Source organism: Pezoporus occidentalis, unplaced genomic scaffold, assembly GCF_034315485.1.
Source record: "Pezoporus occidentalis ecotype Australia unplaced genomic scaffold, CSIRO_AGI_Poc_V1 ctg341, whole genome shotgun sequence".
NCBI classification, from domain to species: Eukaryota; Metazoa; Chordata; class Aves; order Psittaciformes; family Psittacidae; genus Pezoporus; species Pezoporus occidentalis.
Genome location: NW_026915387.1, coordinates 376,964 through 393,010, shown reverse-complemented (window position 1 = coordinate 393,010; position 16,047 = coordinate 376,964). Strand labels below are relative to the sequence as shown.

General features: G+C 55.6%; 1 protein-coding gene across 3 annotated transcripts in view; it reads right to left on the bottom strand.

The window, feature by feature from the left end:
* Positions 1 to 16,047, bottom strand: part of MLLT6 (MLLT6, PHD finger containing) — a 43,874-nt gene that overhangs the window by 13,443 nt on the left and 14,384 nt on the right. For 2 of the 3 annotated variants that reach the window (XM_062629783.1, XM_062629784.1), the window contains exons 8-9: positions 8,657 to 8,773; positions 913 to 1,087 (exon numbers count right to left, since the gene is read on the bottom strand). In XM_062629783.1, the coding sequence (XP_062485767.1) occupies positions 913 to 1,087; positions 8,657 to 8,773 (292 nt within the window). The remainder of the gene's footprint in view (positions 1 to 912; positions 1,088 to 8,656; positions 8,774 to 16,047) is intronic. The other variant, XM_062629785.1, reaches the window with a different exon arrangement.

Below are 16,047 nucleotides of genomic sequence, written 5' to 3'. Positions count from 1 at the left end.
AGCAGGGATAGGAAGGCTCATGGCAGCAGTACCTCAGTCCCTAACAGGAGGTTGGCAAGAGGAGCACGGCCACAACACAGGTCATAGAACCAGAGCACCATGGAATGTTTGTGTTGGAAGCGACCTTAAAGCTAAATCCCAACCCCCTGCCAAGGGCAGGGACACCCTGCACTACTCCAGGTTGCTCCAAGCCCCGTCCAACCTGGCCTAGCTCCTCTAGCACAGTCTGGTTATCAAAAGCCATCCCTGTCACCTCCAAGCCCATACCTTTGATGCTCCTCTAATAGAGTCTGGTTATCAAAAGCCACCCCTGTCACCTCCAAGCCCATACCTTTGATGCTCTCTGGCAAACACAAGAGGTGCACACCAGCATCCTCACCCCACCCAAACATGCCCATGTCTGCTCCCCCAGGTCCCGCATCACCCCCGTCCATCCCTCCAGCCCCATTAGGGTACCAGAAGATGAAACACATTGGCCATTATGGCAACGGCTCAGGGAAGAGCAAGGTCAGAGCAATGGGAGCCTGGCACGGCTTTGATTCAGAGCTCAGGGGAGCCTGGATACCAGAGTTTGGCTCAGATCTCTCCACTAATACTCCTTAAAACACTGCTACAGACAGTACCACCTAGGGAGGAGAAGGCAGGTGCTGCCCACATTGCCTGCATCCCTTCCCTCCTCCCTCCGCTCACACATCTGGATCTGTTTTCCCTTGCAGTGCAGGAGGGGAGCTGTAACACTCCTTGGGCTCGGCTCTTCCCTCTGTGCATGGAGTTAGCAGCAGCAAGGCTTTCCCCTTTCTCTTCCAGGGGTTAAAGGCACAGCCATGAGCACTTGCTGGTGTACTTACAGCTGCATCTCAAAGAGGGGTAAAGCAAAGCACCCACTCTCCCCTTCTCTCCTTCACCCCTTACCTGCAGGCTGGAAGGTCCCGCTGGATGAAGCCGAGCTGAAGCCAACCGAGCTTTTCCCACTTCCAGTCTTTTTCCCCTTGTGGCTGCTTCCATGGCTTGAGGACTTCCTGCCTTTCACCTCCGAGCGGCCCACCTCCGAGGGCTCTTTGCTCCCCTCATGGTGGCTGGTAGAGCCCTGGCGGCACCAAACACAAAGGTCACTCACTCAGGCCAGATGTGGTCACAGCAGGGGCTCTTTTGACCCATTTCCCCTTAAGAGAAGTAATTGCCCCCTCAGCCCACAAAGTGATGCTCAGGTCGTGTTGCTCAGCAGAAAAAAAAGCCCCATTTCCCCCTCTTGCTGCTTCCCATCCCATCCAACTGCAGGAAATTAAACAGGGAACTGATGATCCGGGCACAGACATCAGAGATTCCCTGCACTGTCAGCAGAGGGAAGTACCTCTGAGGGTTATCCAGCCCGCATCCAACCTGAATTTGGCTGGGATTCAAGCATGTATCTCCGCTGCATCCCTCAGGTGTGCTGCTCTCATCAAGGTCATTCCAATGGGGGGAATTTACTTGTCGTTGTGCTGTGACAGGAGTTTCCCTGGATTCCCTAAAGCACCCACTGGGGCCAGCCAGGGCTTTCCAAGACCTACTGCAGTACTTCATAGGGACACTGTTAGAGCAGCATCTGAGCACGCAGCAACAGATGCTCTCCAAACCCCATCTAAGCCTGCAGGAGGCAGGGAAGCAAGGGGGGGATGAAGAGGCTGGCCAGATGCTAGGAAATCCAGGAGCTTGGGATGAGAGAGTGGGAAGAAGTGTGGGAGATCAGCGGGGGGGGGAGAGCGGAATGCACCAAAACCCAGATCCCCTAGGGCACCCACACTGGGATATGAAACCTTCACCTTCAAGGCACTTCAAAGCCAAACCAGCAGCGTTCAAAGACGACTTCTTGCGAGGTATTACTGCAACCAATCGATAGCATAGACACAGCCCTAACGGGATGGCTCCAAGCCCAAAACCTAACACCTGTACATCAGCGCAAACTCCTTTCCTTTCCGACCGAGCAGATAGAAGGAAGAAGCCCGACCCCTTTCCCATATCCCACTATCCCTGACTCCAGATGACCTCTTCTTGGGGAGAGCTCAAGGCAAAAATAAAGGGCTCGTAATGCAGACTCCTGAGTGGCCAGATAAGACTCTTTCCCCATTGCTCCCACACGGTTTAATCACTCCGCACCATGCAACAGCTGGCAGCCTAACGCACACCAGATGTGCTGGGAATATGAAAGACAGGAGGAAGGGAGTGGTGGAAATTGGGGGGGGGGTGTCCTGTATTTTCTCATCACAGACTCCTGGATGCAGGAGATTAAACCTCCTTGATTTACGAGCTCGCAGGGAACATGAAAATCTCCCTGACTTTCCACATCTGCCTGGGGAAGGAAAAGGGGAGCAGCGGCTGGGAGGGGGCTATGGGAAGCCCGGAGCCTGCTCTCGGGGTGGGAGGGAGGAAGGAGATGGCTCACGGCCGAGCACAGATGCAAAGCCCTGGGTTTTCCTCCCATAAATTCACCTCCCCGGAGCTCCCCGGGTGAGGTGCACGAGGCCACAGAAGGGCAGGGGGGGAAACAGCATGAGAAGATAGGTTCCTGCTCCGCAGCATCAGGAAGGGAGTGTAGGGCAGGTAATGAATGAGGGCAGGGCGGGAGGGGGAAACCAGAGCTGGGGAATAAATCTGAACTGCGAAACTAAAGGGCAAATGGAATTAAAGGAGGGTAAGGGAGGCTGAGGGGGCTCAGCCGCAGGTGGCAAAGGGATGGACACTCACCTGCAGGGCTGATCCCACCTCACAGCCTCAATGAGAGGTTCCCAGGGACGACAGGGGCAGGATTTCCCCACCTCCTGCCAAATGCTATCCTAGACAGCATTGGCCAAGCAGGTCACGGCAGACAAATCCATGTGGAAACTCCCAGCCTCTACCCTACCAAGGGCCCTTCTCTAAGCAGCCTTTCTGGAGAGCCCAAATGTGGGGCAAGGGCCCAAGCAATGCAGCTGAGGAGCAAAGAGGGGGAAACCGAAGCCGCGCTAAATCACTGCCCCTCTCTGTGCCTCTGTTTCTGTCCCACTTTGCTCCATGGGGCCTGGGTGGCAGTGGAGCCTTCCAGGAGACACACGTGGGCTGCCAAGCACAACACGGCCGTGATCTGAAGGGGAGGGGACCGCTAGCATCATGCCAATGGTAATAACAGTGACGAGGGCTGCAGTCCCATCGCCTTCCTGATGAAGGGCTGGAGCAACCCGCATGCCTCGGGCACAGCCACAGGTCTCAATCCCTGGATTATCGGCTCTCCTCCAGCATGGAAATCCATGTGTGTGTATGCAGAAACACCACTTTCATGTGCTGCAAACAGGCTGGGGGGGGGATGACATGCTGCAGAGCAGGCGGGGGAAAGCAGGGAAGCGCTGAGGAAGTGAGAGCTCTCTTTCGAAACGAGCCAGGAGCTACGTTTTGAAGGTTTATTTCAAGCAACCAAGTGGAAAATGTCACCAGCATAAACCAGCTGGAGGTGCCAGCCTGATGGGGAAAGTCCTGCCTCGACCCAGGAGCCCGCAGTGAGATGAAGGCGCGCAGGGATGCACGTACCTCCTGTCCCCCGCGGGGCTGTACCTCGTTCCTGGCCTCCCTGGGACACTGTGCAGCCCCCAAGCTCTTCATTCATGAATTTATTGATGGGAAATCAGAAGAGCATCTCTTTGCCTCCTGATTGGCGAGGCGAGCGCCGAGAGGGAACCACTGAGAGGATCCAGAAGGAAAAGGGGGAGGCTTTGCCCTGGATTAAACTACTGGCAGGGGAAGCAGGGAGGATGCCAAGGAGGAACAATGCGCTGAGAGCAAGGGCTCCTCCAGCCATGCACTGCAGGGTGATGTGCAGAAGCAGCCACGCAGGCAGGGTGAGCATCAGCTGCCTTTCCATGCTGGATCACCAGATCAGACGAGTCTCCGTCAGCATCTCGCAGCTTCTCTGTGTCTGAGCCACTCACGGTATTTAGCATGTCCCTTCCCTCCATCTCAAGATCGGGCAGCACTGTGCTGCTGCTGTTTGTAGGGGGAAATAGGAGATACAGGTGGGCTGAGGGACTTCTGACAAGGCAATGTGGTGATAGGACAAGGGGGATGGTTTTAAGCTGACAGAATGGAGACTGAGATGAGCTCTTAGGCAGAAGCTCTTCCCTGGGAGGGTGCTGAGGCGCTGGCACAGGGTGCCCAGAGAAGCTGTGGCTGCCCCATCCCTGGCAGTGTTCAAGGCCAGGTTGGACACAGGGGCTTGGAGCAAGCTGCTCTATGGAAGGGGTCCCTGCCCATGACAGGGGTTGGAGCTGGAGGAGCTTTAAGCTCCCTTCCAACCTAAACCAGGCTGGGATTGTATGAAGACCTTATTTTTAAGACCCTGATGTCACTGGCAAATTCCCACTCATGTCAGGACAAGGGATGCTAAAGGAATTCTTACGGTAAATATCCCTGCTGAGACATGCTGTGATTAGCAGGAATAATCATCAGCCCCCTCCACAACCTCCTACCCCATCACTGTGCCTGTGCGTTTGCCTGAGCCAGGCACAGCGCAGACATTCCCAGGATCTCTCAGCTCCAGGCACACTCTGGGAAGACACCGAGAGCTCAAGTAACAGTGGAAAACCTGGAAAGCCTCCCTGCTTTCCACGGTGTCTGCAATCAGGAGCTGTTCCTCCTCCAGCACCCAACTGGAGAAGAGGATGGATGCGGAGAGAGGCCTTGGCATCCCCAGCTTAGCTTAGGGAACCCAGAGCAAGCCAGATGCTGCAGCCCAAAACGGGGCATGTGTGAGTGCATCAACAAGTGCTCCTGATGCCTGCAGCTGGCAGGAGGAGGCAGATGGGATGGGGGGGGGTTGCAATAGTGCAGGTTTACTGCAACAGGGAGCAGCAGGATGGCTCCCCAGGGGCGCTCGCAGCGGGAGGGAAGGGGCAGGTTTGCTGCGGTGCTGCTGCTCGCTAACCCCATCCCAGCACCGGGCACCAGCTCCGTGGAGAGATCCTGAGCACACAAACTGCCTCTTGGCTTTGGCAATGACTGTAGAGCTAGAGCAGCGCTGGCTGCCAACGCTTACTGGTGAGGCTCATTGCTCCTGCCGGGCTGAGAAACCCTATCCTCTGCCCCAGACCCCCTCCACAGATGCCATCTTTCCAACAGGCTGCTCAGAAGCATCCTTTTTGGCACCACTTCTGGATGGACCACGTGAAACAGGCAGAAACTCTTACCCAGAGGGGCTGTTCTCTGCTTCCCTCCCACTCCCCAGACAGTCTGTGTGAGCTCCAAGCAGCCAATGTGCCAGTGAAAGAGAGCCTCTCCCCAGCACAAACCCATGCTCCAAATCCCCCCCAATCCCCCCAAAACCAACAGTGGCGGGTTTGCAGCTCACAGCTCTGTGTGCCCTCCAAAAGGGACGCTCCTGTGCCCCACCAGCAAGGTCTCCTGCCCCTCCGGAACATCTCATCACCCAGAGCCACACTGCAGAGGCAGGAGGCGAGCTGCAAGGAGCTGTTAGGAAGAGGCATTTGCATGCTGTGAATTCACACCCTGGTTTCACTTTCCGGTGCAGACGAGAGCTGAGGCCACGCCGTGGGCTCAGGATGTTGATCTGCCAAACCTGAGCGAGGCACTGGGACACAGAGGCCTGGGAGAGCCCCAGGGTCAGGGATTGATGGCATTTAGATCCCTAGAAGACACCGGGAAGCACTCGGGGAGATGCTCAAAAAGCCGTCAAGAGTCAGAGGTCTACCGCTATTGATTGCGAGAGGAAGACTTGAAACCACATCAAAGGATCTTCGGAACTAAATGGTTCAAGAGGGGAGCAGGGGGTGGGCGATGGATGAGGTGAAAATTGGACCTGAATGAGAAATCTGCATTGCAAAACTAAAGCAAAATGTAATGTGAACGGGAAGGCCAGGCTGCCGGAGGCAACGGGGAAGTGGAAATGTGCCACGGTTCCTCCATAGCAATGCCATAGGGCTGCTGCTGCTATCAGCCTCGCCTGCTGGAGGAGCTTGAAAGTCCTGCTGCATAGGAGTATAGCTCTGAAAATACATTATTAAAGGGTTGCTGATGGTTTCACAGGGCTTTGGTAGCAACACCAGATGCTGGGGCTCAGATGCCCCATTGCTGCAGGCTCTTTCTAGGCTAAGTAAACTGGGAGTAGCCTGAAGTGTGGCTTCAGGTACCAGTCACACCTCTCCATGGCTGGTGCCACACTATGGTCCTGATGTCCAAGGAGCAAACAGTGCCAAGGCCTGAATCTGCTGATTATCTGGCTCCTCTCCTCACTGCTGCCTCCAGAACACCAATGATGCTCAGTGCCACCAGTCCTGTGCACCAGGACAGGAGCCTCACTGTGTGTGGTGCTCCTCTGGCTCCAGTGTGAGCATCACAAAGTGCTGGCAGCATGGGTCTGGCGTGGACATCAAGGGCTGCACCAACCTCCTGTGGCTCTGCTCACTGAGCCAGTGACCTGCTCCCAGGAGCCTGGACATGAGCATCTGCCCTTGGTGCTGCATCAGGTTAAGATGTGCTCTCATCCAGCTGCTCCCCATGAAAGACGGGATGCTGCGTCACCTACAGGGGTTATCCATGGGGAGTTTGGGCTCTGGTTCCCTGGAGAAGACCATGCAGGTGATAAATGCCTTACCCAAGACCACGCAAGTGGTAAGGAGAGGAAAAGACCCCAGCTCTTTCCAGACTCTAACCATGGCACAGCAGGGACTAGCAATGCTCTTCTGCACGGTCACACCATGCACATCAGCTTTTGGTTTGCAGTACACTCTACTGTGACAAGTTGCACTAATCTATGACCCAGAACGGTCCAAGAGAGTCTTGGCTTCCAAGAGGACACCTATTTGGACGTGCTGCATCGATGGGGCTCCAGGTTTTCCATTAGGCAACGTTACACCAGTGCAACTATGCAGAAAGCCTCCTACAACCCCCCTTGGAGGGGGTTGCACAGGGTTGCAGCAGGCTGCTGAGCAGCTCTTAAATTCCACCTGGAATACCTTTGGTAGCAGAGCTGGAACAGGATTTTGGGACCTATGCACTGAAAAAAGGCAAGGGAAATACACTCGCTGCTATGAGGATTAATAGCAACTCCCTAGGGAAACACTAAAACCCTGTCGCTCAAGCAGGGCTACAGTAATTAGGATCTCCTGAATTTCAGCTCACAAAGAGCTGAAAGCTGCCTGTAAAACTGCATTGCACCTTTCCTCCTCCTTGATAAAGGCCTGGCAGGGCGCTGGGGGAGACAGTGGGCAATTGTCTCCCAGGCGCTCGAGCTGGCCAGGAGTCAGGGCTTGGGTTTCAGTTCAGCTTGAAAGTAATCTCCTTAGGCCATCAGCTCCTGGCAGCTCCGGTAACGGGGTGAATCTGCGGCGTCCGAAAGCCAGAGCGGGGCTGAACAAAAGCCCAGGTCCATCACGAGCGATGGCAGCTCCGAGGCTCTTCCTCTGCTCTGTCCTGCTCTACCTTCCTGCCTCTCCCAGCCTGAGAACCACGAGAGCAGCTTTGCCATTCCAGCTCTGACCTACATCTGCTCCCAGAACACAGCAAATCCTCTTCAGCCCTAACCCAAAGCGACCCCGTGCTGACTGGCAGGAGCTTGCTCCCCTTCCAGACTGCTCCTGCAGTGCTTCTCACACACGCAGACCCCGCTAGCCTGTGAATCCTCATCTCCACAAGGCAGTCCTGACACGTAAAGGACACCCAAGCCTTTCCAAGGAGCGTTTTTTGTGCACAAAAGGACATTCCTGGGACACGCTGTTTCATTTGCTGTAGCAGGAGCTTGGCCCTGGTCCTACTCTCGCTTATACCAGAACAGCCCTGCTAAGGAGCTGCGTTAATCTACATTCCCACTACACACAGGAGGTCCAGGTGATGGAGTAACCTCGCTTGTTCCCTGACCCTGAACAACCACAGACTTGGCCTTCACCTTGCTGCGTACTCAGCTGTGTCTGTTCTGCATTACTGGGAGTTCAGGGCTCATGGGTTTTCCTGTTCTACAGCCAGGTGCAAAAGCCCACGTCCAGCAGCATGATGTGAACAGGGAAACACACTGATTGTGTCCCACCAGCCCCGGGCGCTGAGGAGACAAACCCACACATGCAGCATCTTCCCTGCCTCTACACCTCAGGAGCAACCCAGGCCACCTCCCTGTGGCCCTCTGCCTCAATGGTCCTGAAATGAGGGAACTCAACAGAAACCAACCTCCCCCTCCATTGCCTTGCACAGAAAAGCCACCTCTGCGATGCCCTTTGAAGATCTGTGCTTCTAAGATGGTCTGGGTTTTTCGCCTTCAGCTCCATCAGTTTGTTCAATGGGGGATAACACCTCCTCCCATAAGCCTTGCCTCGCTGCTCACGCTGTGGCAGCAGCCGAGGCCAAAGCAGGGATATTTGGCTCTTTCCATGAGAGCTTCCAATCTGAACATCTGCTGCAGAACAGGCTGGCACTTAGAGCTCCATCACTTGGGAGCTCAGCGCCATGGCTGCCTCCTCAGCGCTGACAGGAATCAAGCCAGCTGCCACGTTAAATTCCCAAGGTGGGGAGAGCGAGGCAGGGAGTGAGAACGTGACGAATCCGGAGTCAAACCATAGGGACAAGCCCCGTTTCTCAGCTCTCCTGCCCTGCCCTCCCCACTTAGCGCCAATGGTTTCCCCCTGCCCTCCGTCCCCACACTCACATCCTGCAGGTTTGGTACCTTCTCTGCGGCAACGGGCACCAAGGATGGGGTAAGGCTGGTGGGAGACTCCGGACGTTTTTTGTGCTTCTGTTTAGGTCTTTCTTTGTCCTTCCGACTCTGCAAAAGAAACCAGAGAGCGCTGGAAGTACTGAGTTGTGAGGGAAAAGAAAGGAGGGTGTGTAGGTGTGGATTTACAACCATACATTCATATCCCTCTTTCCTTCTCCACCCATCCGCATGAGCCCAGTATCCCTCCCTCCCTCTCCCCCCCCATCCCAGCTTCTTCTGGCTGGGAGCATCCCACTACCTCCACCCCAGCTGCAGCCAACATCTGGAGCACACAATATCAACAGAAGCCCCCACATCAGTTTATGGTAAGATGAACATGAGCCTTCAGTGCGCGCTCGCAGCCCAGAAACCAACCGTGTCCTGGGCTGCATCCAAAGCAGCGTGACCAGCAGGTCATGGAGGTGATCCTGCCCCTCTGCTCTGCTCTGGTGAGACCTCACTTGGAGCACTGCGTGCAGTTCTGGTGTCCTCAGCATAAAAAGGACATGGAACTGTTGGAACAAGTCCAGAGGAGGCCACGAGGATGCTCAGGGGCTGGAGCAGCTCCTGTATGGAGACAGGCTGAGGAAGTTGGGGCTGTTCAGCCTGGAGAAGAGAAGCTGCGTGGAGACCTCAGAGCAGCTTCCAGTGTCTGAAGGGGGCCTATAGGGATGCTGGGGAGGGACTCTTCATTAGGGACTGGAGTGACGGGACAAGGGGTAACGGGTTAAAACTGAAACAGGGGAAGTTTAGATTGGATATAAGGAGGAAATTCTTTCCTGTGAGGGTGCTGAGGCACTGGAATGGGTTGCCCAGGGAGGTTGTGAATGCTCCATCCCTGTCACCGTTCAAGGCCAGGTTGGACGAGGCCTTGGGTGAGATGGTTTAGTGTGAGGTGCCCCTGCCCACGGCAGGGGGGTTGGAACTGGATGATCTTAAGGTCCTTTCCAACCCGAACTATTCGATGATTCTATGATAGGGAAGGCCTTAAGCTCTGGCTGATTCCAAGAAACCTGAGCTTTCCTCTTGTTTCCCCCCCAGCAGGACTCTGTCCCCCTTACCCTCACTCTCTACCTTCTTCAAGGCTTTCTCAGATCCACCCTGTGCAGCCAACAGGAGAAGCTTGATTTCAGCCCATATTGTGCGTGCACAGGTAAAGAGGTGAGGCAGCGGGGATCTCACAACGGAGGCTTCACCTAGAGGGAGAGCCCTCACGTCTGCCCTCCCAACAGAGACAGCTGCTCTGGGTCCACCTCTGCTCACAGGAGCCACTCTATTTAGTTTGATTTCTTCATTCTGGTTTTTAATCTCATTAAAATCCCAGAGCCGTGGGATTCTTCAAAGGGAAAAACCAAGGGGAAATCGTGGCCTGGGAAGCACCAAGTCCTGCCTGCTCTGATGTTATAGACGTACTGTAACCAAGGAGATTACTCTTAGTGTTAGCTGCATGCTCTCAGTGAAAGGACTGAAGAGGTACGGCTGTGTCACCTCAAGCCAGTGGAGCTTGAGGATGGATGGCTAGAACAGCATGCTCCATACTCCTGCTTCCTCCCCTGCTTCCCTAGCTCCCATGGGAACACCCTGAGTCGACCAAAGGAGCTTGGCGTGCTGCTGATACCAGCTAAAGATGTGGCTTGCTTTGCTGAAGGTACAGAACCCTTCCGTGCTCAGTTCCAGACTTCCCAGTGTGGTCACTGGTGTGTGGACCAAGAGAGCAGACAAACACCTGCAGGAGATGCAGGGCTCAGAGAGATCCATCCTCCTGTCTGACACCTTTCTGTGCCTGCTTTGGTACAACTCCCTTGCATGGGCCTTTTCTTCTAGGAGCTGAAGTGCTCAGTCTGGACCAAAGGTGCATCCGGAACAGAGCAGTCGTATCACAATTCACTGGCTCTCAGAAAGATGCTGATTGCTTCTTCATGCAGGCAAAGCCCCGAGGCGACAGCCACCAGCACATGCCAGCGTTGGGATGCTGTCAGGGGAAGATGCAATTGCAGTGAATACATGAGCTCCACCGCCAGGTTTTGGGGAGGAGAGAGTGGAATGGAGATAGGAAACATGGGGGAAGAAAGGGACAGGAGGAAGGACAGGGCGGGAGGAAAAGGCTGGAGGAGGCAGGCACGAAGTGAAGCAAAAGAGCTCCAGAAATGAGCACCTTCCAGTGTGAATCCGGCTGAGGTTTCATTCCCCTTGAAAGGAAACCCATGCAGCAGCCACCAGGCAGGGAAAGCACCACGGAAGCTTTCCCTGGGACGAGCTGGTGGAAAAAGGAGGCCAACACAGCCTCGAGCTTCAGTGCACTTGCTGAGTGCCCAACCAACGCTGCCAGTATCCATCATTTTATCACCAGACTCCTGGCATTCAGCGGATCTGTGAAAGGCTCTGTTAGAGCTACAGCATTTTACATGAATCCCTGTTTTCTTCCACCCCCTTTCTTTAATGCATATTCCCAGCTTTGGCAGTGAACATGGAAAGCCTGAAAACGCGCTTCCTGCAGCCTAAGTGCCGAAAGACAGAGGAAAATTAAATCTTTACTAAATCTCAGCGTGGTTTAAATACTTCGGGGCTTCTCGTGCTATAAACTCCGTGTCTCGTGGGCCTTCTAGGACAGAAGGATGGGGAAACTAGCCCAGTTAGTTAAGCAGCTAAGTGAAGCACAGACCATGTGCGGATCAGGGTTCATTATTCCAGCAGTAGCAGCAATTTGCACTCAATAGCACACAGCAGAGAGAGATTCAAGGGGCTGAAGAGAGGATTTTAATGTCTACATCTCATTTTACAGATGGGGAAAGCAGGGATGGAGGAACTTGCCGATGCTTCCCAGAAAGTCATCCATACACTCAGAAACACCAGGGATCCCCATCCCACCTACTTGGAGGTGCTGCCAGTGCCGCTCATGGAAGCCAGAGATGGAAAACAGGAGCCCCATTGCAATGCATTTTGCCAAACAACTGCACGAACCCCAATCCTTAAGCTTTTTGAGTACCACAGAGCTTATCCTCTCCTTTCCAGGCCCCAAATCCCAAATGCACTTCAGTCATGAAGCGGCAAACGGCAGCAGGACAGCACTGAGAGCGTTTAAATTCACATATCATGGTCAGGATGACACAAGGCAGAGCCAAGCCGTTTTGGCTAACCGCAACGAACCTGCACACAGAGACACATGCACACAGGCTGCGATGTCCTGCCTGTTAGCACAGCAAGCCATAAAACCTCCCACAGCTTCACTGCGATGGCAACCACCAAACTCTCCTGTGTCCTGTCCCCCTGAACCATCTCCCTTCGCTGTCGGCAGCACAGAGGCTACATCAAACTGAGCAGCTCTCTGCTTCCATGTAGGAGCGTGGACATGTGTCCACATTCAGCGAGAGCCCAGCCTGCACAACAGGGACCAGATTTCTGGAATGCCTCAGCTCCCATTTAGATGCCTGAATAAATGGTCAGGTTTTCCCAAAAGCCAACTGCTGGCTATTGAGTTCTTTTGAAGATCTGGCCCCGACTCCATGTGCTGAGCAACTGCACTCAAGCTATTTAGAAAATCTGGCCCACAGAGACCAGGCTTCGTGCTCTGCTCAAAGGGCTGCATTGAAACCAGAACCACCGCAGACTCAATGTACTTCTGCTCCACGTCCCTGCACGCAGCCCCAGGCCGTGCCCACAGGCACACCTTCCTCCTCTGTTCTGCTTCCCAACCACTTCTTTCCCACACCACCACAGCTTCTGCAGGCTCTCTGCTTGGTCAGAGCAGAAACCCCCAGCACCAGCCACTCTGGATCATTCTGCGCTGCAGTCCTTAAGCTCTGCACAGCCTGAGCATCCTCTGCCTTTGCCTGCCCGAGCAGCACGCACCTCCCAGCCTCCAGTGACTCTCTAATGCTTTTGAGTACTCAGAAAGGTGTCAGGACCTGACAATCTTGGTCCGTATCAGCGGTCAAAGGCAGTGCCCTGTGTTAAACAGGCAGGACAATCAGTCCTGGTACCCCACAGACGCTTCGCTGCCCCCAGACCATGGCACTGCTGGGAAGGTTACGCTGCAGGGATCACGGGATGCTCAGTCCCTCCTGGCTCTCCTGCCTGCGTCTACAGGTCCTCAGACAACCTGGGGCATTCCTCAACTCGCAGCAGAGGTTTTTAAACGTGTGGGTTCTCCCCAGGAACCGGAAGGCTCCAAGTGCTTCCTGCAAGAGCCACAAGGGCACAAGGCAGCACTCGAACCCCTGCCTCTGAACCGTGTCGTCCCCTCCCTACCTGGCTCTTCCCCATCCAGCCCTTCCATCTCCGGGCACACAGGCGCCCTGCAAACCCTCCCTCCACCGACAACACAGCCGCTGCCAACAGCAGGGACCTGCGTGGCTGTTGCCATGAGGCAGGAGCCAGGGGAGAAGGAGAAGGGGATGCCCTGAGAGGAGAAAACCTTCCAACACCCCCCCCCCCATCGCGTCCTCGCAAGCCAAAGCCAAGCCCTACCTTGCCCGGTGCTCGCTGCGCTCCGCAGGGAACGCGAACCTGCCCCCGGCACCCAGCGGCACGGAGCAGCACAAGCGCTCCCCGTGCAGCGCGGAGCAGCCGGGGCTTGGCATGCGGGCACGGAGCAGGGCAGGCCTGCGGGGGGGGGGGACATTGGGGTGGGTGGGGGGGGCGTGCCGTAGACACGGCCTCCCCCGGAGCTCCCCGGCGCAGGAGGGACCAAACGGGAGCTGCGGGTGCCAAAAAGGGATGTGCAGCGCTCCCCTTCCCCGAGCCCCTGCCTCTGATGTGCCGGACACCCGCAATTGGAGCATGACAAGGAGATGGAGGGGAAGGAGGGAGGGAAGAGCCGGGAGCTGCAAAGAGCCGAGTGGGCTCTGCTGCTCCCTCCCTCTTTCCCAGGCTCTCTGAACTCCCTCACCCGGAGGAGGAGGAGGCCGGCTCTGGGCTGCAGCCATGGCAGCCGCAGCGAGGAGGAAGCAGCATCAGGAACAGGGGCACTAAACGCTTCCCAGCGACCCCGCTCGCACTGGGTCCTGGTGGACCTGGAGTCTGTGCTTTTGCCTTGAGACACCCTCTGAGTTCAAGAGAGAGGCAGACAGACACAGACAGACAGCACTCACTGGGCTTTGTGTGCTCGCAAATTACTGCTGCCCCTGCTAACGGAAGGATTTGCTGGGGGTGGTTGGAGACCCACATAACGAGAGGGCATGGAACGATGGTTAAGGATGCTATGAGACAAGGCTGCTCCTGCTAGATGGGAGCAGGTTTAAGTTCAGCACTCCCTGAAAACTCCATGCAAGCAGCCACCTGCATCCCACTTGATAAAAATGCCCCCTTTGCCCTTTGGTGCCTGCGTGGATGTGAAACCCCAAGAAGCAGACCTTCATCTCCAACACAAAGCCCCTCACAGACCCGGGGGGGTTTAGACTCCAACTTCTCCAGTGTGTTAAAGCTGCCAGGCTGGATCCTTGGCTCGCTTCCTCCACTGGCATCAGGTCTAGAGAGATAGGACATGATGGGCAGGCAGGCTCTGCCTTATCTGCTCAGCCACCATGGGACCGGGGCTCCTGCACTGCCCTGGCTGGTTCTGAAGGGATGAGAGGGCACAGGACAGACACAGTCCCTGTATCCCAATAAAGCCATCCCTTCCGTGGCTAGGGAAGCAGTTCAGGAGCTAAAGGTGCGTTATGACTGTGGAGAACTGGCTCTGCACTCAGAGCTGAGGAACAACTGCAGGTTTGGCTTATTTGCTCCAAGTGCCTGCCTCTGTTTCCTGTGTCACTGGGCACACACTGTCCCTCTCCTCCTCCAAATCCAAACTAACCCCCCACCTCCCCATGTTGCCTATAGGTCCCAAGTGTTCATGAAGAATAACACTGGATGAGTGTCTCCCTCCATGGGGTATCCACCTGAAAGCATTGCAGCGCACGTGCTCCCATCTGCTCCACAGAGCGTGGTGATTTTCCCCTCTGCATTTCGAGCAGTCAGTATAGGTGACAGAACATCTGTACTTCATTCAACCCCTGTGCGTCATCCGGCCTTTTCTTGGTATTTAGCTATTGTTTCCCTTCTCTCTTTCTTCTTTTCTAAGCAAACAAAGCTCCTACAGGGTAGAGAACACACATGGCAATACCAACCCCAGAGACATAAATGGGGCTGGTTTTGCTAAGGCCTGGTATGTGGAGAGGAAAACCCAAAGCCTGGAGCTTTCCCATTTTCAGGACTGCCCAGAAGGAAACGCTTGGGCTGGTATCATTCGTGCTGCTGACGCTGGCTTCCAGCCCCACATCACAATTGTCCCTTGTTCCTCAGAGAACAAGCCTCTTCACAAACGCTGAACTGTTTTACAGCAGGGCTTAGGAGCCCAAATGTCTTTGCTGTCTTACTGGAGCCACTGGGTTAAATCCTGCACCCTTCAACATCGCCATTCACTCAGCCAGAGTTTTGTTCCAGAAAGGCTAAGCCAACAGCCCCAGCCCTGCTCTGGAAGGGAGCTGTCAGGCACTGAGCTCCTTCTGGAGCCGAGAGCCAGGAGCACCTGCAGCACAGGGTTCTGTGGTGTGTGCTGAGCCTCCAGCCCCGGGGCCGGGGGGGAGAGGAAGGGACCAGCTGCTGCACAGCTGGACAGGCTCAAGAAGAAGCTGTTCCCCTCGGGGTCAGCGCAGCAGCACGCCCAGTTCCCTTGCAGCACGTGCGGGTTAGATCATGCGCTGCGAGTCACGTACTGCATGAGGCAAGGAACGGCTCAGCCCCCTCGGCGGGGACCCCATCGGAAGGTCTCCGTTCCCACACTGCACTTCACAACCCAACGTCCTTGGGAGCCAGCGGTGCCTTCCTCACCCTGCCCATCGCACGCCTCGGCACCCCCCCATTCCCTGCTGACTCCCCCTCTTGGCTTGGAAAAGCCAAGCAATCCCAGCCCTGGAAGGGGCCTCTGCAAACCCAAGGAGCCATCAGGAAGAGGAGAGTTGACGAGGCAGCAGCAGCGAGACAGAGCCTCTGCATGTTCCTGACGATCCCACAGGCTAACAATAGTGGCAAGCGCCACCGAGAAGCCTATAAATAAATCCATATTCCTCCCGTTTTCCCTCTCCCCCTGGCGCTGACCTGCTTGCCAACTGAAGCAGGGGAGCGGGCTATTCACACCCCTGCTCCTACCTGACCGTGCTCCCAGCCCTGCAAGTACAGGGAACCCTCACACGGTCCCCAGCCTTGACGTGCACAGTCTGTCAGTTCCAATTACAGCCGTGCTCTCCAAAGCTGCCATCAATCACCCCGATCCTGCCCTCTCTCCCACCCTTCTCTGCCTGCTTCCTGGCTAAAAATAGCCCGTTCCAGGACAGCCCATCACCTTGTGCCAAGCGCCCGCTCCC